Source organism: Henckelia pumila, chromosome 3, assembly GCF_033568475.1.
Source record: "Henckelia pumila isolate YLH828 chromosome 3, ASM3356847v2, whole genome shotgun sequence".
In the NCBI taxonomy this organism is placed as follows: Eukaryota; Viridiplantae; Streptophyta; class Magnoliopsida; order Lamiales; family Gesneriaceae; genus Henckelia; species Henckelia pumila.
In genome coordinates, this window is record NC_133122.1 from 49,792,869 (window position 1) to 49,820,761 (window position 27,893).

Genomic DNA, 27,893 nt, shown 5'->3' on the forward strand with positions numbered 1-27,893 from the left:
AATTGGATATGATAATGAAAGATGATATTCTATATTTATATTAAATAGTAGAGATATCGTATTTTTTGTTATGAGATGGTAATTCCCGGCTCTTATTTTTTGGTAAGTATTGAATAAACTCAAACTAACGTAATAGCATACAAACTACACATGTTATGTCAGGTAAAATTGATTGGACAAGCTATATTCAACAAACTAGTAAAAAAATGTTAATAAGACGAATCAAACATTTGACTAAGGTACTATTTGGAAGAGCTTTTAGGAAGCATTTTTCAGTTTTTTCTTCATAAAATTTTGAAATTTTGTGAAGTAAAAGTTGATAAGTGTTTTCTAAAAGTTTTCTTAAACACTACCTAATTACTGGTCAAATACTTATCTACTTCATAAGTTTGGACGAATTGAACGAGGCATGTGATAATTTTGATTACCACATGTTTGGTTTTGACGATAGCTAGACATGAGTATTATTTTATAGGTTAAATACATGATCTACGTGAGTTTTATATACAGAAGAATTATAATATTTTGGTCAAATGATGGTTTGTGTCTTTGTGATACTCTCTTCATCTCATATCAATAGACAGGTGTTTGTTTTTCACATACTCTAATAAAATGATCGAGAAAGTAAATTTTTGAAAAAAATTTCTCATAATATTTGTGCCTAATAAAAATTTTAATAAAATAAAATAATTATACAAGAACTAATAATATTAATTTAATAAAGTAAATCGATAAACAAATAAGAAAGATCAGATTAAATATAAAAACTAAATCATCTTGCTCTTATTTAACGAAAATTTTAAGACATCGTTTTGTTCACGGTATTAATAATATATGTATAACTAATTCCACCACGTTCTTCTCATCATATTATTTATCTATATATTAACTATTTATTTTAAATCAATCAAATCATTAATTATTTATCTCACATCAATCAAATCATTGAATTTAAATTACTATATTATCTCTTATAAATAAAAATATTTTTATTTTATTTATTGTTAAAAGGATAAAATAGTCATTTAACATTTTTATATAAAATTTAATCAATGAAATCAAATAAACTATAATCTATCGATCAAATCCAATACAATTTTTAACTATCATATCTTATTTATTTTTTATTACATTATACTACTTATCTATATATTACTTATACCATAACTCAAACCAAATGGTGCCTAATAAAATAAAATAATTATACAATATGATATTAATTTAATAAGCTAAATTTCAGAGAGATAATAATAATAATAATAATAATAATAATAATAATAATAATAATAATAATAATTAAATATGGGAACGAAATCATATACTTGGAACGGACGAAAAAAGAAAAAAAAAAACAAGGATTCGTAATTTTCAACTACATGTTCCCTTCTCGCCACTAAACCTTTACCTCCGACCCAGTCCCACCGTGGCTCCTCCGCCTCGCCACCGCCGGATTCTCTCCAACCGTTCCGGGTCATCTCCGATTTTCTCCGCACCTGTCTCGCTAATTTTCCGCACATCTTTCCTAAGTCCTAACTGCATTTATTTGCTCTGGCCTGCGACGTGTCGACCTTAACGGACAGTTTTTCATGTCACAAGAGCTGCTGCAAACTTGTGAGGCCTTTTCAGTATCTGAAAGAATAGAACGCGGTCAGTTGTGATCAATTTCACCGGAGTGTTAACTCTGAGTTTCTCTAAATTTTGTTCGTTTCTGGATTACAGTTTTCTGATATAACTTTCTCCACTGTAGTTCATTTTGTATCATAACGACCTCCATTGATCAAAGAAAGAAGCTTTAATAATCTATTCCCTTGTTGCTTTCTTTCTGTTTCGTCAATGGGCTATGGTACTCTGTTTTGCTAGGTTTACAGAGTTCATAAAACCAAAGTGAACTGAGTCTGCTCTAGTATAAGGGTGCGAGTGTAGTCATTGAAACTTGGAATAGAATCCCAAAGTATTGCTTGGTCCTAGTTTGACAAATGCATTGAAATTTTGATATGCCAAGTATACAAAATCGAGTTTGCTACATGTACACTTTTAACTACCTCATTCTGTAAAGAGCTTTTCCAAATAAGGAAATCCAGGTATGAATGCATCCTTCTCTATTTGTTTCTTGATAATATCCATATTTTTGAACCTGTCTTTATCTTATTATTTGCTGCTTGATGATGATAAATTTGGACGAACAACCATGCCAGGAATATGTAAATTTTATGATCACTCAATCCCTCGCTGTTCTACTCTTCCAGAACCAGATGACCATTTTAGAATGATATTTTGTTCCTGAAATGGAGTACCATTATTAGACACAATATTAAGTTGCATTGATTTGTTCAGTAATGAGCATTTTTGTGCTGTAGGGATTCGTGCAATGCACCGTGTTGGCAGTGCAGGGAATGCATCTAGTTCAGTTCGTACTCGCAAGGAAAAGCGGTTGACATATGTGATAAGTGACGTAGATGATACAAAGGTGGTCCTTCATTTTTCGGATAGTTTGCAAATCTTCCACACTGGTAGTTTCAAGTTGTTCTTAGATGCTGTGTTCATGTGCTCCACTGATGTGAAATGTTCATTCTAAAGTCGATGATGCCACCCCCTCTGTTATTACAAAGGGAAAGGACAGAAGATAACCATGTCGTTTTAGTTTGAAGAGTTTTAATATTACTGTAGGAGATACGTATTGCTTGTGCTTTTTTATGAAGTGCAATGTAACTATAACCTTCCTTATTAATTTTTGGTCCATGACATGAATTATATAATATATAAAATTTATTGTTGAACCGGGATAAGGTTCAAATTTGATTTATGACTTAAACAGGAAGAGACAAGGACTAATTGATTTACATCTTTTGTAATAAAATGTTATCACCAATTCTGGGCATTTATAACTAAAAAAATCACAATCACCTATCACTTAAAAATTTGCGTGCACGGTGAATGGATCAATTAATAAATTTTGAAGTCGTTTTGTCTGGTTGTTTTAACTATTTGCAGCATTGTGCTGGCATAAATTGTTTGGCTGTATCGAAGTCAGCTATAGCAGATGGGTGTGACGATCTTTTCACTGGTAGTCGCGATGGCACATTGAAGAGATGGGCATTAGCTGGAGATGGTGCCACCTGTTCTGCTACATTTATGTCCCATGTTGATTGGGTCAGTTATCTCGACTTTGATTAAGACCGATTTTATATGGATTTGTCATTTGAGGGTTTATATTGATTAAAGTGTATGGAGTTCCAAATTTACCATAACGACCCTTGTATTATTGATGTCATCACGAGCACTTCTACTCTTTTTTTTTATAGGATCACAAGCACTTCTACTCAACTTTGCTTTTAGTTGTAATAGAACTTAGTTTTTACTTCCTTAATCAGCCATCAGACAAGGGTGTGATGTGCTTGTGGATTTGGCAGATGGTTTATACCTCGCTTGCTTGCGATAAATTGTTAAAGTTGTAGTCTTCCAAACTTGATGTCTCCGTATGAAGAATGTTAATACCAAAATTGGAAGTTACATTTCTATATGAAGCTTTCTTTAGGGCATAATTCAAGGGGACATTGACGCTGTTCTAAATTGGGGGTTTCCTCTTTTTTGGATATTGGAATGATTCTGATTTAGTTCTGTCTGTTGCCCACCCTTTAGAAGTGACTGTGTCTGCTGTGCAGGTCAATGATGCTGTTCTTACAGGTGATGACACATTAGTCTCTTGCTCTTCAGATGCCACTGTTAAGGTTTGACACTCTATGCATTTATGGCGCAATATATGTTTGTTAAACATAATTCATGTACAAAATATTTTGAAAAAAGTCCTGCTAAATATCAGGTATGGAATCGCTCCTCCGGTGAAAGTGTGAGGACATTATGTCAGCACTCTGATTACGTCACGTGCCTTGCTGCAATGGAACGAAATGTATTTTCCTCCCAGATTATTTTTCAATGTCTTACTCTCTTGGATGTATATATTCTATTTAGTTGTCTGGTACACTGAGGCATGATCCATGGTTCCTTATTTTTTTACATTCATGAACTTCAGAACAATGTTGTCGCTTCTGGTGGTCTTGGTGGGGAGGTTTACATATGGGATCTCGAAGCGGCCCTTGCTCCAATCACTAAATCGAATGATGCACCCGAAGATGAATGTTCAACCGGTGTTAATGGTTTGAGTTACTCGTTATCAAGTACTAGCATACGGCCGATAAGCTCAAGCAATAACATTTCTCAGCATGCTTCTCAATATCACGGATATGTTCCCGTTGCCGCAAAAGGCCATAAAGAGTCAGTTTATGCATTGGCCACAAATGACAGGGGGACACTTCTTGTTTCTGGTGGAACTGAAAAGGTATCGTGGTTGTTTATGTATTATATTGAATTGGCCACGCTGTTTGGTATCATGGGTACCAAACGATAATTTTTTTCTTTCTCATGATGCCTCCCATCTTTGTAGTTTGGAATTCCAAAATCCGGGTTGTTTCTGTTGTGTGATGCATATTTCATAGGTTGTGCGTGTTTGGGACCCAAGAACTGGTTCTAAAACCATGAAGCTCAGAGGACATACTGATAATATTAGGGCCCTACTGTTGGACTCTACTGGCAGGTTTGTTGAAGAGGTTTTGATTAAGCTCAATTTAAATGACCAATATTGGCATGGGAATTCACATTTTTTTCCAATCGTTTGTTGAAAGAAACTAAATGATTTTGCTAAAGAAGATAGTTATTTATGACGAGTTGGTGACAAAGTGTGTAGATGCTGAGAGCTGCCAACCCGTAGACAATACATGACTTGAGAATTTACGTTTGGGCAATGTTAATTCTAATTTCCCATCTTGCAACGCTTTGACCTTATGATAATTCTGCAGGCCTAACGAGAAAACAACGTGGGATCAGCCAGTCCAAATTTCAAAGTTTATCTGTAACCTTAAGTATTAAGTTCTTTCACGTTTTTGTCATTATGATAATCTCTAGATTTGCTTTACCTTGTCTTTCTGACTGGAGACAAAGCCTCCACAATCTCCCATCATGCGGTACCCACAAGAGTATTCCCTTTAGTGAAAACTACATATATTTCATTGGTTTCCTCATGGTCGTTATCCCACATACGTATGATATATAATCTTTTTTTGTATTTATCCTTTTTCATCCATTAAATTCTCTTTCTGGTGTTTATACCTTCTGGTCTAAGATTTTGCACTGGTTTTCTTGTGAACTTTTATCTTACAATTAGATTTTACCTCGGTTTTGCATTTTTAGGTTTTCTTTTTAAATAATTGTAACATTATATTGATAATTATTTCATCTTATGATTTGCAGATATTGTTTATCTGGTTCCTCTGATTCTATGATCAGGTATGCGCATCGTTTACAAGTTACCAGTGTCCTCAAAAGCATCAAAGTTTTCTCTCTTTTTTCATGTTCCTGTTGTGTCATGGGATTTTCGCAATTATATATAAATATATATATTATTTAGTTTGTTTTTAATCATGTTTTGGTTCTTGTGATTAGGTTATGGGATCTTGGTCAGCAGCGATGTGTGCATTCATATGCTGTGCATGCAGACTCTGTCTGGGCACTTGCCAGCACTCCAACATTTGGCCATGTTTACAGCGGTGGAAGGGATCTTTCTGTTAGTGCATAGAGACTTGCATCTCGCTTCTTTATTTTCTGCTTTACATCATGTTCTGAGAGATTCTAGTTTGTGCTTTTTAGTTATATTTCACAGATTTGTTGACGAGAGAAAGTGTATTACTTTGTACAAAAGAACATCCTATATTGCAATTGGCATTGCATGAAGATGGAATATGGGTTGCCACCACAGATTCTACTGTACATAGATGGCCAGCGGAAGCACATAATCCCATGAAATTATTCCAAAGAGGTGGTTCATTTTTAGCTGGGAACTTGTCATTTTCAAGGGCAAGGGTGTCAGTTGAAGGGTGTGCTCCTGTGAGTTAGTTTTCCCACTTTGATTATGTTACATTAGTTTTTGTTTGTAATTTATGCCACCAATTCCTTTCTGGTTGACTGATGTTGGAGAGAAATAGTCAGTGTTGTAACCTTCATGGTCATTCTCTTTATTCTTTCCCTCAAACTTGACTGATATTGTAAGGTCTGCAAGAGATGCAGAATGTGATACCTTTGGCTTGTGCCGGAAGAAAGGAAACACTGTCCAAGAATATGCAAATGGCAGATTTCTCACCACATCATGTTTTAATTATTTAATTAGCAGATTTGCTTATTCAAGTTATCGATGTTTCTTCCTTCAAAGTTGAACCTTTACCAGTGTGCATGTAATTGGAGATTGGCACTTAACAAATAGTTCTCCCGATGAGATAATTTCTACTATAAACTTTTCGCCGTTCCTGGTCTCTTTCTCATTATTTGTATTTCCTTTCTAGCTTTCTAGACGTTGTAGAAGTCAGACTTATAATTTGTGACACAAGTTCTAGAATAATGTTTTGCCACTCTTATGAAGCTCTTGAAATTTTGGTGCCTCTGTTCAGTGTAATTTAGAGGGATTATTTCAAATACACAACTGACGGTTTAGTGATGGTTTAGGTTCCTATTTATAAAAAACCATCTTTCAGTATTCCCGGAGCTGCAGCAATAGTGCAGCATGAGATTTTAAACAATAGAAGACATGTCCTAACTAAGGTAACTTCAATTATATTTCCGTGTAAGCATTATTTTTGTATATCTACGTCTCAGACTGAGGTGATTTCTGTTATTTGAAGGACACCTCTGGTACTGTGAAGTTATGGGAAATTACGAAAGGTGTGGTTATTAAAAACTATGGAGAGGTTTGTGATATTATTTGACTATACGTTTTTCCCCTTTGTAGATTGTCCACTACTGGGTAGTTTGGTTGTGTATCTGTATGATATATCACCATAGGATTTACCATGTATCAGTCTCTTCTGTGTCACTGTGTTTATGCATACTGTACTTTCTGACTGTATATCTCTGGGTACTAGATTTCGTTTGAGAAGAAGAAAGAAGATTTATTTGAGATGGTACATATTCCTTTATATCTCTATGATTATTGTTGCTGTATCTGAATTTGTCTTCTGTTCTCTTTGACATGTTCTCTTCATTTAGGTGAGTATTCCTCCATGGTGCAATACGGATACAAGGCTTGGGAGTCTGTCAGTACACTTGGACACACCACAATGCTTTTCTGCTGAGATGTACTCTGCTGATCTTGGCATCAAGGGGAAACCAGAGGATGATAAGGTACTTGCTCTTACAATTATTCACGCCTCTGTTAATGCTCTGGTTTTTGTTAAAAATTGTTCAACTTCATCTTATTTTATCTATCCGACTATTTTCATATATTTTCTTTATATTGATTATCTCCCGGTTGTGATGAAATTTTTATTATATTTATTATGTGTTAGTGTTTGTTTTCACAATCTTATTATTAGGTGCTTTTAGTATTTATTATTATATTATTATGAACAAAATCTTTTCAAGTTTTATTAACAGGCATTAAATCTTTTCTGTTTTGTTTGTGATGAAATCCAAAATCAACGGGTAAATAGGTAGATGACTATAATGTCATTGAAGATATTTTTTAAAAGATATTAACCATGTTAATGCAAGCCAAATGTACCTTAATTTTGTCAACGTATAGGTTATTTTGGCAACAGAAACCCTTAAAGGGTTGTTTGCTCATTGGTCAACTAAAAGACGTCAGAGATTTGGGTCTCATGTTTTAGCAAATGGAGAAATTCCACCTGGAAAGGAGATGTCTGCAAGGACGTTAACCTTATCTCGAGTTGAGGGGGACGGCAATTCTGAAAAGGATTCTACAGTGTATTCGCCATTTGAGTTTTCGACTGCTTGCCCTCCTTCCATAGTTACTGAAGGCTCTGTAGGAGGCCCATGGAGAAAGAAAATTGTTGACTTAAATGGAACTGAAGACGAGAAGGACTTTCCTTGGTGGGTCATCGATACTGTGTTGTTGAACAATACCTTGCCTCCCAGAGAAAATGCAAAGTAATCCTCGAGACAAATTCCCTTTCTTGGTTTTGTTTATAAGTTTCTCCTGACTGTTAAAAAACTTAACTTAATACATCTTTTTTTGCCTGATATTTGTTTACCGTGGCTGATATATAATTTATTTTATCTGGGTAAAAATTGTATTAGTTATAATATATATGTAATTATTTAAAGCTAAAGGTAATCTTAGCCCATGTTAAATGCTTATTTAGCCCAATACTTAATCCAACATATTTTCGAAAACATATTTGTAATCTTATTTTTTGAAATATTTTTGTGGAATTTGTGTTGTTTGATTTATAAAATTGTTTTTTAAAGAAAGAAAATTAAGTAGTTGAAACACATCCCCTTCTTCATGTCATTTTTATATTCAAATTTGTTCTCACCTGTTTTAAAGTTCAATTTTTATCTCGTTTTTTGTGTTTTTTAAATTAGATTTTGTTGTTTTTGAACTCCTTGATTTAATTGATATGTGCAATTATGAGTTTCTTAGAAATAATTGTGAAGCGTGCTTTATGATATTTTTAAAAATGATTTCATTTAGTTTTTATTATTTTCTATGTGATTTTTGCATTTTCTTTGTTGAAAAAATGGAAATAACGTGTGTTTTCAATATATTTACTTGTAGGTTTTATAAATTTTGCTGGATTCATTTAGAAAATTTTTGCACTTTAAAATTTCTTCAGTCTTTTATAATATAATGAGGTATTTTTTGAGCAGTTCACGTATTAATTTTTTAATGATGAGTTCTAATCTTTATTACTTGAGAAATCATATTTTTTTCTTCTGGGTAAATTGTAAGCTTATCGACTGAAGAAGAAAATTTATATATTATATATGAGAAACTCATATTTTTTACGACGATCAAGATTTTTTTGGAGTGAATTCACTTGAATCATCATATCTTCAGTGGCTTATATTTTTTATCATTAAATGTTTTGCAAGTTTTTTTTATATAAATTAGATTTTTTATTATTTTTTATTTTAAAATATTTATTTTACATCATTTTAACTTTTTACCGAATCAGTCAGCCCAGTATTAAAATATTTTCTTGCTACGTCCCTGCCTGGGTTCATATATAATTTTTTTTAGAAGTAAAAGATGAAAAGGCTATCTTAAACTGTGAACTTACAACTACTTAGGTAATAATATCTTGCCCTGTTGCCTACCTGCTTTAACCAAGTCAAACTTGACACCTAACACACGAGAAAATTTGGAAATGCTAGGTGGATGTTACACAGTTAAATTGAAAATTTGTTCACAAAGTTGAATTCGTCTTGCTGACCCTAAGTAAGCATGTCATATTTCTTTGGAGTTTGGGTATAACTCTATTACTTTTTATGAGATTCATTTCATGACAGTTCTCTCCATTTTTCTTTCCAGTGATGTGTTAGGAGTTACTAATTTTTAGTCATGCTCTTCCCTTCATATTTTCGATTTCTGTGATGAACGCAACTTTTTACCAATGAGATGAACAAATCCAAGCAATTGCAATAATATTTTCTTATTTTTATTTTCTGGCTGCTTTTTTGTGGTGGTCAGCTACGCACTGATTTTCTATATCACAGATGTAGCTTCTATTTACATCCATGTGAAGGTTCTACCGGACAGATCCTTTCACAAGGAAAACTACACGCTCCTCGCATTTTGAGAATACATAAAGTAAGAATTTCCTCTGGGTAGCTCGAGTCTGATTTATAGAATTTGCCTAATCTTTTTATTGCTTTCGGTACATGTATCCTTTTATTTGGTCACCTTTTTATTTTTCAAATGAATTAAAAAGTTTATTATCTCAATATTGCAATCTAATACCTGGGTACAACGTGATTTGTCATCTTCACTTACTGTTGTACTTGTACCCAACTTATTTTGTCAAGTACTCAACTCAAAATCATGCAATGATGGTGGATTTTTTATGCTGTAACTGTTTCATCTAAAATCCGTGGTAGATGGCTCATTACGTAAAGCTGCTATACTTTCCTTTTGTAGGTTGTAAATTATATCTTAGAAAAGATGGTTCTTGAGAAGCCATTGGAAAATATTAATGTCGATGGTGCATCTGCTCCAGCTATGACTGGTGGTCTTGTTGGAGATGGATCTTTTCATTCTGGATCGAAACCTTTGCAAAAACATCAGCCTCCTATTGAGATCTTGTGCAATAACCAGGCAAGTTTATGGAATCGTTTGATATTTTTTGTGATATAGCTCCCACATATTTTATGTTAATCATTGTTATTTCTTACATATTTATATTCCAGTATAATGGGAGGAAATTTCCGAGGGATGAACATGCTTTTGTAATGGTTTCATATTAAAAAGATTGTCCTAACCCACTTCTTTTCCGTGCCGTGTGTGTGCCCGTGAGAGTTTAACTGCCTATGAGGAATTTGTAGGTGGACAAGAGTTGAAATGTTTTAGCTGTTCAGCAACCATTTTCCTGTCATTTGCCAAAATTGGTATTTTCTTTTTTCGGGCTGCTGCTAGACCTCTTACTTTTGGAGAAAGCTTCAGTACTGTTAGTGTTACCTTCCATTGCCATTTTCTTTTGTAATTAACTTGAGTTATTGATATTGTGGTCCTTGAAAATTACTGGCAATTTTGTCATCTCCAATATGAATTCTTTGAATCTGGCTTCTCGTTTCCTTTTGATTTGATTTTCTTTAGTTCATGGATGTCATTTAACTTCATCCAATCATCATGTTTCTATATGTGCAACGGTACTACTTTTGTTTTGACTTTTCTCCAAGGCTCCCAAGGAGAAATTGTTGCATCTTTTCCCTTTCTGAGTGGATCGTTATGGTTCCCCAGGTATTACCTACAGACATGAGCCTGTCCACTGTACGAACATACATATGGAAGAAACCTGAAGATCTTATCCTGAACTACAGAGTGGTGCCGGGCAGATGATGGATTGGCTTGAAGGTGATACTGCACTGTTAATTTAATTTTGGTTGTAATGTTCCAGACCTCTGCGCGCTCGTGTTTTTTCACTGCTTTATAAGTAATATGAGTAGTATCGACTGGGAGTGCTGATATCTGACCCTGAAGTTGACCCGAGCCATTCTGATTCTTTTGTTCTTTAGCATTTGCTATTGATACGTGCTAACTTCAATTGAACCTTTCAAAACAGAATTACAACAGCTTGATTTTTTTTTTTTGAAAGCATTTTTTTTTTTTTTTGAAAGCAACAACAGCTTGATTTAATAAACAGTAATATGAGTATAGAAACTCAGGCAAGAGGTAATCCCTTTTACAAGAAGAAAATCTCCCTCCTCTTCTCAAAACTAGCCAAAGAACATAAAACAATGACTGAATGCCCTCTAGGCTCTAACCAACTCTAATCTCATACGTATTCTTTTCCCCACTTCTCAGCCCTTTTCCCCTTCTTCGAGTTACCATCTCTAAAATATTCTCGCCCAATAAGATGACAATGGCTATCTAGGTGACTAGGCCCAACTGATTTGGGCCCGTACCGGCTATACACTCTCTTCATCAGGCGGCAAAAACCAGGTGCTTATAGTTTTAACTAGAAATGGTTTCGCTAGATAGCTTCCCGAGTATGTTGGCTGGTTTGATGCGACCTATTTTCTCACTAAGCTGGCCAAGTTCTTTGTAAGTTGCCTCTCATTCTAACTTTGTGGTGAAACCAAGTTCTTAATAGCATTTGCATAACCTGTCACTAATTTCTTTAGAACAATGCATTTATCTAACATTTCTTTATCATTTGCGCCGTATCAAAAACTTCTTTGAGCACCTTTCACGTCTATCATCTTGTCATCTGCAGTGTTGAAGTGGTTTGTCATTGTGAAGTTTCTTACGTGGTGAAATACTTGGGTGGTTGATTCTGTGAATCTTAAACTTTTTGGATCATCTCTTTGACTCAAGAGATTCCCCTGAGACTATATCTATCAAAACATTGAAGTTGGGTCGATAGTAAAGCTAGTGAAATGTGTTGAGTTGCACAAGGATATGCCTTGATGAGCTAGATTTGTGTTGCAGAGAGATTTGATTTTTAAAATAGTTTGTGAAGTTATGTGTTTTTCGGTTTATTTGTAGTTTTAATTTTAACTTTTGTGTTGCAGAGAGATTTGAATATATATATAATTTCAAACTCGGCGGATGAATGTGTAGCTCATTTGACATCAAGGTTCCAACTACAAAATGAAATTTCGAGCTTGAGACTCAATTATAACATTCTCTCCGAATTAAAAAAATAAAAATAAAAAAGAAAAGAAAAGACAAACTTAGGCTAAGCTGGTAGTCAACTGGCGAGCTTCTTTATTATGATTCTGACGAGGTTGGGCTTATGACATTTCATAAGATCATCCACTGACATTTTGTGTTGGTCCGTCATATGTTTTTGTACACACATCACATTCTACGTTCAACTTGTTTCACCAATCACATGAGACTACTACATTCTTATTTTATTTTATTTTATTTTATTTTATTTTGGGTTTCTTCTATTTTTAAACTCTACTCGTAAGTCGTATGTCGCTCGTGCTATACAGAATGTTATTTTAGATAATATTATTATAATTAATAAATATAAACATTTGAATAATGATTTAAAAATATTAATATAATGTAATGGATATATTTATCTTTTATTAAATTGTTATAGTAAAAATATTTATATTATTTGAGATAACATGTAAATGAGGAAACGATATTTTATCATTATCCTTGTTAAATGAAATTATTACCAATAAAATAATAGGAAAAATATTTAAAAAACCATATGTTAAAATTTTAAAAAATGGATAAATATTTTTTAAAAAAATTAAAGTTCTTATCATTCATCTAAATGAATAAATATTGATTAAAAACATTTTAATTCTTTTTGATAAATTTTGATAATATTTATATCAAAAATTTATTAAATTATATGAAAATAATATTAATTTATGGACAGTCAATATAGTAAAATTAACGACGACATTACTTTCTTAAATGTGGTTTATATTTTCAAAAGACAACAAATTCAAATTTGTGTTTATTTGCTATTTTCTTTTCAAATATTTTGATGCAGTAATTAGAAATATCGACTACGTTAATACGGATAAATATTTTCTTCTATGACATTATTTTACGAAATTTACTTTTTTAGCATAATTTTTTACTTTAATGTATATGTATATAGATATTATATAGATGTATATGACACACGCTTTTATACGTACGATCCTTTTGCCCTAACTATTTTTTGTTTCAATTTTTTTTAGCTGAACTTTTGATGAAAAAAAAAGAGAATGGAAACTGTAGTCAATGAATTAATTTGCTATATCTTTCATTTATATCTCTTCTATTTTATTAAGGCTGAGAAATTGATAGTAACTGTTTTTGGTCCGATGGTATGACAAATTTGAAATTTCAAATATCATTTTTTTTTTTTTCAAACAATTTGGATAATGATTGAATCATCCAGCAAGTTTATTTCAAATTTGAAAAGAAAAACTATTTATAGATGCGTGTATTGTCACCGAGACTAGTATATATAATAGTTCTCCCCTATCTCTATTGAAAATACGTAGGAGATAATATTTTTTTATTAAAAAAATACACACAAAAATACTCAATAGGACGTATTAAAAAACTGGAGGAAAAGAAAAAGAAAAAGAAAAATATTAAAGTTTCGAGGTGGCTGTCCCAAATTCCCATTCAAAATGTACTTATTTGGAAATTGGAATATGATAGAAAATCATTTTCTTTTTTCCAAATAAAATTCATGGAAAGTGTCCATTTCCCTACAAACTTTTATTTTTTAAATTTATATATTTTTAGAGAACGCTAACTTTATTTTAATCTTCCCTGAAATTCCAAGTGAAGATTCCTAATAAGCTTTATCCCAACTTTACTTCAAGTAGGGTAACTCTACTTTAAAACGGTATTACAAATAATTATATGTGGACGAGCCCGACTCGATGATGAATATTTAAATTGAATAATAATACTTTGTATAAAAAGTGATATTTTTGATGGATCGAGTCGAATAAGAAATTTGTCTAATAAAATTATTTTATAAAATAATCTCATAAGATTTTTTGTGTCTTTGATATTACCTATGTTTTCCCTTGGTTTCTATAGAGTTCCTCGTCAATTCTCCATCTGAAATAAATTCAACTTATATTATGTTTGGTGACACTAAAAACACCCTTTTGGCCAGTTAATTGCCTACATTCATATCAAGATCCATCGTCCATTATTTGAAACAGATAGATAGATCTATTACGAGATGACTTGATCAGTGATATTTATTTATGAAATTGGTGGATAAAATCTATATATAAAATGAAAAATGATATTTTCTCATGGATTATGTTGAAAGGATATCTGTATCACAAAATTAATATGTGATCCAATCTTACAAGATTTTTGTGCTTTAAAATACCATTCTTAAATTTTTGATTTATTATGGCGTATATTAAAAAATTTTTGTAACACTCCAAATTTAACAATAGACACCACTTACCAACTCATATCTTTCCAACGTGCTTATGCCCTCACTTACATGTAATTGAAAATTTTCTCAAGGGTCAAGAGTCACTCATCCCATAATCGATCACGTCAAACACATTTAATTTTGGAGTTATTGTATGATAAGCTCTCCAATGACTAAATTTTTCAAGTTCCCTCAACTTACGGTCTCGTACATACACAATATTTGAATCTTTCTCATCCTTATGTGAGATCGATTCAGTCATGTTTCGCTTCACCATTCGCTTAAAAGTCTGTCAGCAGTCGTTCTTGCCCATACAATTTTTTGATACCCACATCATTAGCTTCATCACCCTCTTTTCAGCTTCGGATATCTCTCACACGCGCACATATATATACACATACATATATAAATGACATTTTGAGTTAGTTTTTAAGATTTTGACCTTGCTTTTGAAATTGGAGTAATCGATTTACTATGTTTATGAGATTGATGATCCATAGGCACAGCAAAAACAAACTTCGCCATTTACATGAAATATTATAAATATACATAGGCAGGAAAATTTCAACGATCGATCATCATTTAATATTCATGTACTTCTTCCATCACCATTAAATTTATTAATTAAACTATATAGCTACATATTTGAATTTATTTGAATTTAATAATTTCTTATATAAGGTTTCATATATATATATATATATATGAAACCTTATCTAAGAAATTATTAAATATATATATATATATATATATATATATATATTTTGAAGAGAAAAGGTTTCATATATATAGAGAGTATATGCATATATATAATAGAGTTTTGCTATGCTGCCCACCTTTCGTGCCCACCTATGATGTGGCACTCATCCATTGGATGAATCATTTGTATATGATTCATCTCATCCATTGGATGATTGCCACCTCATAGGTGGGCATGGAGGTGGGCACGGGAGGTGGACAGCATAGCAAAACTATATATATATATAAATTTTCAATTGCCCAACCAATGATGCCCAACTCATCCCCGATAACTAAAACTCGGTAATGGGTTTTAGTGATACGAATTTTTTTTTTTAAAAACAATTAAAACCCGATAGTGGGTTTTAGTGGTCGAGAACGAGTTGGACAGAAATGGTTGGACAGCTGAAAATTACTCATATATATATATATATATATATATATATATATATATATCCTATGTACGATCTAGCATAATTATTTTTAAACTTATGTTTATTTGCTTGTGTGTTGATGTGACTCTTGGTATTATTATTACAGATAATAATAATTAATGATTCTTTATAGTTTTCCGTTCCCTAACGATCATTAGTGTCCAAATGCCTTTGTCAATTCTCATAATATAATATTATAATATATTAATATATGGAAGGAATCTAATGATCGCTTTTTAATTATTTTAGGTGTGATTTAACATCATAATGTCAATGTATGTTTGCCTTTTATTTAAAAACAATCTTGCATGTTTAGTAATTCCTAAGCAATCACTTGCCTCTCAGTTGCTGTTGCTTTCCCTTTACCCGTACGGGAATCTCATCATTTTAAATGGTGAAAACTAATGGGTGCATGGTGAAAAAAAGATTGCTTGCTTGCTTACGTACCTTCTTAAAATAATAATAATAATAATAATAATAATAATAATAATAATAATAATAATAATAATAATAATAGAACTTTAGGGTTTTTCTATACCATAGATGCATAGTTAAACATATCTTTTGTTACTATATACCCAAATCGTGTATTTCATATCCTAGAACATACATAATATTAATGTTTACGGTGTTAATTAATGTGATAAAATAAAGATCATTAGATTTAACTTTTGGATAGTACTCTTAGAGCTAGCTCAGTTTGAACTCAATCTATATGTTAAATACATGAGCAGTGGTGGAGCCACACATTAATATATTTCATTTTTGAATTAATTTCATATTAGTTTGGAGTTCAATTTAAATCAAAAAAATGAAAGAATTTTAGAGTTTAAAATATTAACTCGAATAAATTAATAATCTTTGGCTCCACCATTGTACATAAGCGATATTGATCGATATCGAAAGAATTTGAAAGCGGGCTAGGAATAATTAGAGGTTGACAACGTGACAACATCATTTATTTCTATTAAAGTCTGATAATCCAAGTTGTCTAGAGATGTACAATCAACATGCATGTTATCTACTTTGATCGGCGAAAAGAAAATGAATTCAGCCCCACATACACTATATATATATATATATATATATATATATATATATATATAAAAATTTAATAAATATAATTAGATGCACAAATCAAAATTTCATGTAAATTTCTTAGCAAATACATATCCCACATGTTTTCATATAATCTACTTGTGTAATAAAAAAATTCCAGCACAAAATATATATTGACATGGAAATTGATTAATAAATTTGGGCCGCATGCATGCCAATTATATATATGTAGGTATATATTGATTGAGAAGTGTGTAATACACACACATATATATAATTTTGATCTCTGACATACATTCTAGTTTGCAGAAAAAAAAAATTCGTGAGTCACTGCTAAAACACAGTAGTGTGTATAAGCGATCCTTAGAAAATTTGCTAAAATACAATATTATTTTTAGCAGTCGCTCATGAATTTCGTGCATCTCTAAAATGTAAGGATCAAAATTATATATATATATAATATAATTTTAATATGTATTAAATTAAAATATTGAAAGTGACGACAAGTTGATATTCATTCATTCTTGCGAGTGATGTGCCCGCCATGATTACTCACCTAACGGGTCTGTGCATGCCTTTATGGCCCTAAAATAAATGGACTTGCATGCCATGTCTTCGTACGTACCATATATCAAATGGATCGTCTTCATATATTATATATACAAGCATGTTGTTACTTGATTGAATTTATAATAAACTTGTTTTCAAAGGACTCAATAATAATGCGATACACGCATTGTTTGGTTTTGATAAGATATATAGAGATATAATCGATCATAACTACAACTTTCGTCGTGTAAATATTAAATTAACACGAGATAATATATATATATCACCCCATTAATGACATGAACCGTGCGCGACTATACATACGTATCGAACGAAGCAACGAAGAAGTTGGAGGGCCATGCATTAGCGATACTTGAAGTTAGCTGTGGCTGATGCCTTCATTTTCCCGCCATTTAATTTAAGATCAAAATACAATGATAAATTAGGGGGCCGGGAAAAGGTAGTAATTAAAAAAGTAGGCTTTTATTTTTGCTTTCTTGTTTCTTTCCGCTGTGGAGAAAAGCGAGAAAAGAGAGACATTTCAAATCCTAAGTTTCTTTTCCCTCTGCTTTAAATTTTGGCCTTTCCCCTGTGTGCAAATATTTCAACAACGCACCAAAGTTAATATCCACACCAATTATAAATAACAACTCTACAAAAGGAGGTCAAACACATGCAATTTTTTAACATAAAAATTATCCATTTTAAATATCTACTAATTGGGGTCAAAAAAAAAATCTACTAATTAAACCTTAATTTGGCCATATATATATGTGCAATATATATTCACTATTAAATGGATCTCTCGTAAGAATATTTTTGTTCTGATATAAAAGTCGAAAACCATATATTATATATATACGTTAATATGAATTATGTAAAGTGGGTATGTGATCTGGCAAGTCGTGTGCAAGATTATTATATAATTTATATTGACAACTTAGGCGACAAGGTTAACTTTGTAATTTTCCAAAAAGAAACGATTATCATGCTTTTATAGTAAGTAAAAATGTCGTTTAAAGTACCAAAACACTGCATCCGTGTGATTTCACCACGATAATCAACACACTTCTCCAACTTTACAACAAATTAAATTCATATTATGTCTGTATTTAGCTAAGGGTTGCTGTTCATAGTTCGGTCTAGACTCTAGTCGAGTTCGATTTCGTAAAATATAATTTCCAAATCAGAAATATAGAGTCGAAAACATCAATAAATCGGACTTTAAAATAACTTGGACAATTATTAATTTATTTAATTTATAGGATAAATTAAGATGTTTGGACAATGTTTGGTATTAATTAGTCCACTAATTAAATGTTAATTACACGTTGCAAATTTGCATTGGCTAAAATTGCATGCCAGATCCGCGTAACGGTGAACGTCAGAAAATCCAGTTGACGGTAACGGAGTTTGAGCCCACGCCAAAATAGAAACAAATCTGAACCGTTGAAAAGGAATTCTCAACTCACCCATCATCATCATGATGATGATGATCATGATGTGATGATTATCACCATCATCGCTACCCACCCACTCTCTCTCTAAAACCTTTTTATAACACCACCAAAAAAGATAATAATTCTCCAACATTGCAAAATTCTGCTACGCGCAAAGTTTTTTCTGCCATGGGGAGGTATACGAGCAAGTGCTGCAAGCGTTCCAGAGAGGCGGTGGTGGAGAAGGCGGCGCCGCAGATTGGCGCGAAGGTGGCTCGAACTTCGACAGCTGAGCAGGCGGTGCTGGAGAAGAAGAGGAGGAGAATTGGATTAGGAGGATCGGAGATGACGGAATCCTTAGTGCGGCTCGAAACGCGGCTTTTAGCGGTGGTTCCGGCGGAGAATTCGGGAGAGTCGACATGCGACAGCAGTGGTTCCGATCATGGTCTGGCATCTTGTTGCTCAAGCAACGGATCGAGTCAGCTGGCCAAGGGGAGTACGGATTTCGTAGATCTGGAGGTATGTATTTAATTTTGAATGAGGAGTTGAAAATTCTATACGATCTCATGCTTATTAATTTCTCTGGAAGTTACGGACGGCTGAATTAACATAGTCTTAGAGCTTTAATTGTTCTTCAGAATTTAATACACGAGTTCGTTCCCAATTTTGAACTCCTTTTTCCTATACACACAGGAGAATGAGGAGTTTTTGGCTACATCAGGTGGCAATTTAGAGGAGAGGTAATTAATTACATGATATAAGTTTTTGATTTAATTTAATATTTAAATCTTCAAGTGATCGAATCATTCCCTCTTTGATTTCTTCCACGTACAGTTCCACTCTCTCACCTTCACTCACTTCCATGCGCAGAAGTGGTCGTACTGTTAGATTCTTTTTTCCCTTAAGTTACATCTTCTTTCAGGAGAGAAACGACCCCATCTAGCGAGGTTCGAGCTGAGTTAGGCGAGCTGGAGTCTACCGCGATGCCATGCGACCCCAATTTTCGCCGACGCTCCATATCAGCGGAGAAAATGCCGTCCGAGGTTGAACTCGAAGAATTCTTTTCTGCTGCTGAAACGAAACTCCATAAACAATTCATGGACAAGTAATCTCCCTCTCTCTCTCTGTGTGTCTCTCTCTCCCCCTCCTCCGCCCCGCCCCACCCACAAACCATGGCGTAGCTAATGAATTAATTCGATGGAAATTGCCAATAATTTGTGAATGTAGGTATAACTATGACATATTGAAGGACGAGCCATTAGAGGGGCGCTACGAATGGGTTCGGATTCTGGTAAAGCCTTGAAAATGGAGAAGAAATCGTGGGTTTCTTCAGTGAAATCGATCGGTTAATTAAGGTAATCAAGATCAGTATGTATGGGTTGATCCGACTTCCACTAATTAAAAGCTTAATCAAGAACTAAGGGTCCTACGATTTCTTCTGTAGATTTAATTTGTGCGTAGTTCAGTTCAGTTAGCTGGGATGTACAGTTACCAGCTAGCTAGCTAGCTTCTTCTTTATGTTATCATTTCTTAATTCTGAGTTCTGTCATTAGTGTAACTTTAGAGATCAACAAGAAATTGATCAAGATTCTAGATCCTCTTTCTCAAGTGTAAGAAGCATATTAATTATTTAGTCTCACGATTTGAATTAAACTTGGTTGTGCCATGGATTGGAAATCTAATCCCTTGTATTAACATTGAAAATAAAAGCTCATTCTTCTCTCATAATCACTAGGTTTCCTTTCTTGATCGTTATTATTTAATTTCTTGCACTTAGAAGTGATTCCAAACAAGGATTGAACCAAGAACTCAATAAATTCAAGATTTTTACAACGATATTATCTACTGGCCATATGCGTCCGTTGGATTGCACATGATTTTCCTTGAATATATAATTTTTTTAGGCCTTGTACTTAATGTCAATTACCCTCGTCCCATTTTCTGCTTGTTGCCAATGATTTACAGGTGACTTGGAAAAAAAAAAGAAGTGAAATATACGTACGAATAATAGTGTGAGCTTAGAGTTTGGGATATAGGAGTGTGAGGGGGAGAGGAATTAATGGCATGTGATGTTGATATTTGGTATATAGTGGTACAAAGCTACAGAACAACAGTGCTTGCCGTGTAAGCTACGGACATGTGCTCCAGATCCGGAAAATTAAGCCGATATCACCCGCCCATGTGGCTGTGTTTTTTGTGTGTGTGTTTCTGGACCTAATCTGGCAAGGGGGGGAAAAAATATCCTCATTTCCTCACGGCAAATTAATCAAACAGGTTTTTGTTTTTTTGGTTAGTGATTATTTCAATACTATATATATAAAAGAATTTTAATATTTATATTAACAATATATATTTTTGGTGATCGATACGTAAATCCTCATGATTATTTTGGAAAAGCTAGTGATGAGGTAAAATTATTCATTAAGGAAAATTGTATTGAAACTTATTTGATGATCGGGGAAAGAAAAAAGAGAAAGAAAGTAGAATGTGGATGCATCATATTTACAAATGTTGGAACTTGGAATTATGATTTTCTACGTACATGTATATATAAGTGTGGTGCACGGAGTCATAATTATTTTTGGCTTTCTTTTCTTTTTTCTTTTTTTTTTTGATTTTACTCAAACTTAGCTTAGTAGCTCCTTCCTTTGGCTTTTTTGTTAAACCCCACATCAGTTCATTACCAAGTACAAACGAGCCAGTGAAATTAATTATTACTCTTATTCTTTTCTTATATATATATATATATACATATATATATATATATTTGCATGAAAACGTGCATGTGTAACACGAATTAAGTCTAGCTCCATTGCTTACAGAACCTACTGCCCATTTCCATTTTTCTAGTTACAACATGCGTGTTAATTCTTAGAACTATATATTCTTTTTTTTCGATTAATATGTTCCATCTGTATTTCTCGGGAGGCTTTTGTTTTCATGAGCTAATGATTAATCTCTTATAAATTAAATGCCAAAATCAACACATTGAAAAAAGCATGGAATGGTGAAAATGTGACATTGAATTAGGAAGCGATGTTGGTTAAAGAGGGAGACAGAGAGATGTGATAGAGATAGTTTCTTTTTTCACAAAGGAAATGGAACAAGAATAGGTGGGTATGGAGGGGTAGTGGTCCTTGGTTTCCCTTAATGAAATTGAAAGACTAGTGGTGGGGCATAGGCATCATATAAATAAATAGCTAGGTCGCCACCAATTTCACTTGGGTTTTTTTAAACTTTGGGTGAGAATGAGATTAATTTGTTTGATGTTTATCCGAAGAAGATGAAAATGCAACTTTTTTAGTATTAATTAGAGTTTTGTCTGTCTACATTGAGAGCAATACTCTCTGTGTGGCTTTCAAAAGATATTGCATATCGCATTTGAATTTTTTTTTAAAAAAAATTATTAACTATCTAAAACTAAACAAAAAATAGCAGTATCATAAACAAATCTTTAAATTAATACCTCACTGGCTTTTGGTTGTCTTTGTTCCCACCGACAAACAGTATAATTTTAAAGGGTAAGGTTTTCAGAGATTTTTAGTAATCTTTTTTGCATCACATATGAGTGTGTAGTGGGTTTTATTGGGATTTGGCTAGCTAGGGGAAGGTATGTCTGGGTTGTAATGATTAGGACAGAGAGGGATAAAAGGGTAAAAAGTAATTCCAAGAATCTTTGTTTCAGGATGTAATTATCGTGACAACTAATCATCCCGATTATTTTATTAATTAATCCCATTAAGTAACTTATCCACTCATTTGTTCTTGCAAAACTGCATGCTCATAAATAGTGTTAGGCATCCCTAATCGGAATATTGCCAACCCTAAGTTAAACTCCTTTTGGTGCCCATGTTTGGCAAGCGAATTAATATCACAATCGCAATTTTCTAAAGAGTGAAAGCATTTGTTTTTTGTTATTTAAAATACACAAACTTTTGTGCAACTGTCTCAAAAGTTAATTTTTTAAAACAAATTTCCTCCATCCTTCAAGAAATATTATTTTTCATATTAAAATTATCATTCTATATATGAATGGGTAGAACTGTCTCAACAATATTACAAATGTAAATCGATATAAATTTTTGAATAATTAATGAACAAGCACTCTATTCCAAACAATTTTTTGGCACAAAAAGAAATTGAAAGTGGAAGAAGATGAGCAGATGAGTCGACGGAGTGGAATACTTGGTGATTTGGGATCCCATTGAGGTTAACTAATCAAACTTTTATTTAATGCTTTCTTTCTTTATTGGAATCTCTTCCAGTTTTGGAAAATAGCGGCTCCAAGAGTTTGGACTTTTCCTGAGTTCTAGTAGAAACCAATAATGTAATGTTTATTTATGATATATACTACATACTAGAATAATAATAATAATAATAATAATAATAATAATAATAATAATAATAATAATAATAATAATAATGAAACATGTGAATTAGTGAATCTACTCCAAATATAATTCTTACCACAATACAAGTTTCTTAGATAATCAATCAATCAAGGCTCCTAAAATCGGGTCTTGTGTGTGTGTGTCAGTATACATTTATGTGCGTTATTCAAACAAAACAAGAAAAAATTTCAAGAACTACATTTCTCCAACCACATTTCATCCTATGCCTGAAATTTACTTACAGCACCTGCTAAAATTCGTATGCACACAAAATGAACTGTATAGTTCAAGATTTAGAAAGTGATGACAAAACAAAAAAAAAGTCGTGACCTTTTAAATCTTCTGCTACACCTACACGATATCGATGGAAGCAATTGATCTGGTAGACATGGATCTGATGGAGCCTTCTTTTGCTGCAGCAGAAGATAATGATCTGTTAGATCCATCCCTCGAACCAGAATAGCCCACGGCCTTTGAGCCACAACCTTCTTTTGCGTAGGCATAAGCAACCAGTGCTTTTACAACCTGCCGGAATCTCCTTCTGTAAGTTGGTAGTTTCGTCGAACTTCTGCCAATCCCCAACATTCTGCCAAGAAACGTCGTTTAAGATTTTGTTAGCAACCGATGGGGCAGACACAGAAAAAGTATGATAAAATAGTTTTTTTTTTACCTGCGACTGAGACCCTCGATTTGAGCGGCTCTGATGGGATCTTTAGGAACAATACTCCCATTTTCCCAAGATTTGAAACGCTGTTCATTGTTTCCAAAAAGAATAAGTTTCTCCAGATACTTTATCTCGCCTTCTTCCATGTTGATCGCTCTGATTTGTTCCTTGAGGACCATTATAGGTTGGAAAAACCAGTCCAACAGTCTATCCTGGGGTCTATTGTGATAGTTAACTTCTGTGTTGTCCGTAAACATAAGACCGTTTGATCCTGTTTTTATGGAGTAAAGAAGAGTATCAAACAGTGAAAAACAAGGCAACCCGACGACAATGATAGGCGCCTCATGTGAATTCTTGGCTTTTAACCACTCAGAGAGGTCGGTTGGTGTTAACACGCCCTTGTCCAATAGCTCTTTTCCCATCCCTTCCATAGATTTCATCATGCTTCCCCATACCTTTGGATAACAAGGGATTCATCATAAAGCATCGATGAAAGAAGTAGCAAAATCTCATGAATCTTGAGAGTTATTTAGTTATCTTTCAAATTCTTACATACCTGCACCATTTTCACCTCCTTTATTGCCTCCCTTACAGATCTTGATGATGTCAGGCTCGGAACAAGAATCGCCGGAGCTTCAGTCAGGACAGAACCACGTAAAGAATGGTTTCTTCCAACCGAAAATTCGGAAGTATTGGGCATTTTTTTCTTCCGGTACCTCGGCCTATTAGTGACAAAGACCATTAGCGCATTCACAAGCAAATATAACGACCTATCACTCATTCAACCAAATAAATTAGTAAAAATTCTTACTTAGGGAGGATCGACCCTTCACGGAGATAAAGCCAATCATTTGTATACTCGTCGAATTCCGCAACCATAGCAATCACATATGCAATGCCTCGCCGGAAGGATCGTTCCTGGTTTGAAAATTTGGAGATGAATATTAAATACCCAATACTTAGCATAAAAATCTTAATGAATGATTAAATTGTGAATATTTGATTCTAACCTGATATACTATAACCGAACCATACAATCCTATGAAAAAGCTCGAAAATATGGCCATTATGATGCTCCCAACGACAACAAGCGGCCACATAATGATTGTCAAACCAGCAATGGGAATGCAAGCGGTTTCAAGAAATGGACCTTCACGACTGATCAAATCTTGTAGCAGCCTATGCCACCCTTTAAACAACATGTAAGGACTCTTTACTATAGCTATAGCAGTGTAAAGAGGAATCTCGACAATCAACCCGAGGAGGCCAACGATGATGCATGCTGGCACATGAACAAATCTGCAACACAATTTCATATGACTGTTGAGAATCAAGCTTAACATCAGACAGAGTCCCGTTGCAAGGAGTTGTTAATACTATACTCGCATTCACAATTCATTTATCAACCACAAACTTATGTTCTTTAGTAAACTATGTTATGTTTCCTTCAGTTATGACAAAACTTCAGCAAAATGAAAAGGTTTACGGCATTATTAATGAGACAAATCCATCAAACTCTTCTTCAATTTTCCTCCAAAATTTTGAGATATTTTATGATGGCGTCGCGGTAAAATATATGATCAGATTGGTCTCTTGCACGTCATTAAATGAGAATTTTGTCAGAGGAAGAATGAACAGAGTAACCTGTCCATATTTAAACTGCTCGCAGATTCACATTTTGTTATCAAGTGTCCCCGAAACATTCATGCCCCAATTTTCAATTAGAAATAATTACCTAAGAGGTTGAAGCTCACTAGACGAAGGATTTTCTCTCAACTCCTTCAGATAGAGTGGATAAGAATGATAACATACATCAGCAAAATCTCGAACCACGGTGCAGCTACCCTTGATAGTTCCCCATGTTCCATCCTAAAATTTTGACATGCCACGAAAAAATCGAAATTCAAATACACATTCAAAGCAAATCATGACACGAACAAGACCGAAGTAAGCAAGTTACGAAACAAGTACCAAAATACAGTGGACACATTTCTTGGATTCATTATCATCAAGTCTGAAAGCTTCAAAAGAAGCAATCCACGGAGTGAAGAAACCATAACCCAATCCCACAAGAACACTGCCAGCTATGCTGAGGCCCAGCCAAAGAGCAAGCAAAGCAGGTAAACCTAACAAAACTGCAACTTTAAGTGGCGCGTCAAATCTATCTGTCCTGTTAACACCAATTTGTTAAAGGAAATCAAAAACCCATGCGGAAAAATGATCGAATTACTGTGTCAAATATAGACAATTATTACTTCAAAAGGGTGTAGACTGTCCAGGCCACATGTGCAGGGAAAAGGGCAAGAATCACCCCCAAATTTCCCAATATCAGAATCAAACTAGCAATCGGACCTACAATCAGACCTGCAGCATACGAAGAAGAGAACAAAACTGATCACCACATGAAAAAAATTAAGGAAAATATTTGTTAAAATCAAGAAAAGATATTTTAAAAAAAAACGGACTTTTGAGGGCACCAAAGAATAGAACTGCACAGAATGCAAAAACCACCAAGACTGTTTTGCCCCAATCTTTAAAGCTGCGAGGCATGTCTCTGGCTAGACAAGAAACTCCTCAGAATCAGATCAAAATCCTCCCGACAATTTTTACAGAAATGAAAGCCCAAATCAATCACCAGAGATGAACTCTAGTAGAAGTTCCAAGACCAGAATCAAACACCAGTACCCCTATCGAAGGGTTTATAGCTCAAGATTGAAGAGCCTTTCTCTTGTATCCAGTTTGTTTCGAATAAATATTTCTAAAAAAGACAAATTCAATGGGACGTGGCAATAATTTTTTTCTTGAAATGAATTGGGTTTTACTTCTAGAAGATCAAAAATACGTTCTTGAGGAAGAAGTAGATTCACATCACAGGTATAAATATTAGAATTATTTTCACAAAATCAGGGAACGAGGAAAAATGGGAAAAGAGGCATTGACCGACATACAGATGGGATAAATTTGGGGGGTGGGGGAGTGGTTCAAAAATGGCGGCTGAATATCAAATGGGAGCATCGAACTTTCTTTTTTGGCTGCCATTTGTTTGCAGAGAATTGCGGTTCAAGTAGGCAATCGCCATTGCCTCGCTGGCTCGCTGCCCATGTGCAGCTTTCTATTTTGTAGGTTTTTCTTTTCCTTTTTTTTTTTTTTTTTTTCAAATAACAAAATTAATAAATAATATTATTATTTTAAGGGTAAATATAATATAATAACAATTATATTATACCAAGAGAAAAAGACGCGCTTTTCATTTTTCTTTTGATACCCGTTCCACTGTTCAAGGACAAATCCAATATTTTTTCCCCCGGCCCAAAGTCAACAAAAGACTATATTAATAATAAGAAAGTTTCAAAAAAAAAAAAGTTTCAAAAAAAAATTAATAAGAACGCTTATTACAAAAAGTGACTCAACAAAAAGTTAACTTATCTAGAGATTCACTCCACGTTACTGAACTAACATATAATCGAGATGCTTTTGTTAAAGTATGAGCATAGTCGATCGTTTATCTTTTAATATAAATAATTGAAAACTTGTGCTGGTATCTAATCAAATTTTTATAGCTTTGCATGATGGACCCAAATTCCGAGCATCAAGACTTGAAGATTGTATTGCATCCACAACCACTTTTGCATCCAGTTCAAAACAAACTTTCTTTAAACTCAAACTTTGAATCCAATATATAATAACTTTAAGAGGTCTCATGGTCTCATCCTCTTTAACACTTACCAAGCCAATAAATTAGAAAAAGAGAAACTATATATTCACAAAATTTGTTTGCTTGCATAACATAATGAAAACACACAACTAAAATGAATATAGAAAACAAATTATATTGACATGGATTTGTGTTCCATCGCCAGATTTTTTAAGGTAACCATATGGTAATGGTTATAATCTTTAATTTACTTAATTTTTTTTTACTCCACTAAGAAACTTTTAAGTTGCAATTAGATAAAAAGATTTCAAATATATCGATTTCAAATATATTTTTGTTAGTTTGATAATAAACTTCAAATCTATATCTTGCATGTTAATTATGATGAATTTTAACTTCACTTAACAGTGATGTCATTTAAAATCCATTATATTTTGTATTATTAATGTGTAAGTAATTATGCAGTGAATTTAATATATGATCTATTGTTTTATTGTAAACAATAAAGTTATTATGAAATGCATGAATT

The 27,893-nt window shown here is 33.3% G+C and overlaps 3 protein-coding genes across 6 annotated transcripts; 2 read left to right on the forward strand and 1 right to left on the reverse strand.

Annotated features, from left to right (window-relative positions):
- The first annotated feature begins 1,350 nt into the window (after positions 1 to 1,350).
- On the forward strand, positions 1,351 to 12,334 carry LOC140886756 (uncharacterized). 4 transcript variants are annotated; one of them, XM_073293552.1, is made up of 19 exons: positions 1,351 to 1,647; positions 2,358 to 2,467; positions 2,992 to 3,150; positions 3,663 to 3,728; positions 3,821 to 3,907; positions 4,031 to 4,336; positions 4,494 to 4,591; positions 5,305 to 5,340; positions 5,497 to 5,617; positions 5,701 to 5,937; positions 6,550 to 6,645; positions 6,726 to 6,791; positions 6,966 to 7,004; positions 7,090 to 7,224; positions 7,625 to 7,989; positions 9,562 to 9,655; positions 9,983 to 10,159; positions 10,802 to 10,915; positions 11,778 to 12,332. In XM_073293552.1, exons 1-18 carry the CDS (start codon positions 1,587 to 1,589, stop codon positions 10,898 to 10,900), a joined length of 2,352 nt encoding a protein of 783 aa, XP_073149653.1. In that variant the 5' UTR covers positions 1,351 to 1,586; the 3' UTR covers positions 10,901 to 10,915; positions 11,778 to 12,332. The 4 variants fall into 4 exon arrangements, with proteins under 4 accessions (XP_073149653.1, XP_073149654.1, XP_073149656.1 ...); XM_073293554.1 differs by lacking the exon at positions 1,351 to 1,647 and adding an exon at positions 1,691 to 2,081; XM_073293553.1 differs by lacking the exon at positions 6,966 to 7,004 and having other exon boundaries at positions 11,778 to 12,334.
- Positions 12,335 to 18,750: 6,416 nt separating this feature from the next.
- Positions 18,751 to 20,779, forward strand: LOC140892380 (cyclin-dependent kinase inhibitor 6-like). The gene is made up of 4 exons (XM_073301241.1): positions 18,751 to 19,173; positions 19,348 to 19,394; positions 19,577 to 19,759; positions 19,882 to 20,779. The coding sequence occupies exons 1-4, from the start codon at positions 18,844 to 18,846 to the stop codon at positions 19,955 to 19,957; spliced, it is 636 nt and encodes a 211-aa protein (XP_073157342.1). The 5' UTR covers positions 18,751 to 18,843; the 3' UTR covers positions 19,958 to 20,779.
- A 2,289-nt stretch (positions 20,780 to 23,068) lies between these two features.
- Positions 23,069 to 26,738, reverse strand: LOC140887459 (uncharacterized membrane protein At3g27390). Its single transcript, XM_073294710.1, has 9 exons — positions 26,175 to 26,738; positions 25,965 to 26,073; positions 25,681 to 25,879; positions 25,445 to 25,578; positions 24,720 to 25,008; positions 24,521 to 24,627; positions 24,266 to 24,431; positions 23,716 to 24,164; positions 23,069 to 23,631 (listed from the first exon to the last, which is right to left on the reverse strand). The coding sequence occupies exons 1-9, from the start codon at positions 26,257 to 26,259 to the stop codon at positions 23,397 to 23,399; spliced, it is 1,773 nt and encodes a 590-aa protein (XP_073150811.1). The 5' UTR covers positions 26,260 to 26,738; the 3' UTR covers positions 23,069 to 23,396.
- Positions 26,739 to 27,893: the final 1,155 nt, after the last annotated feature.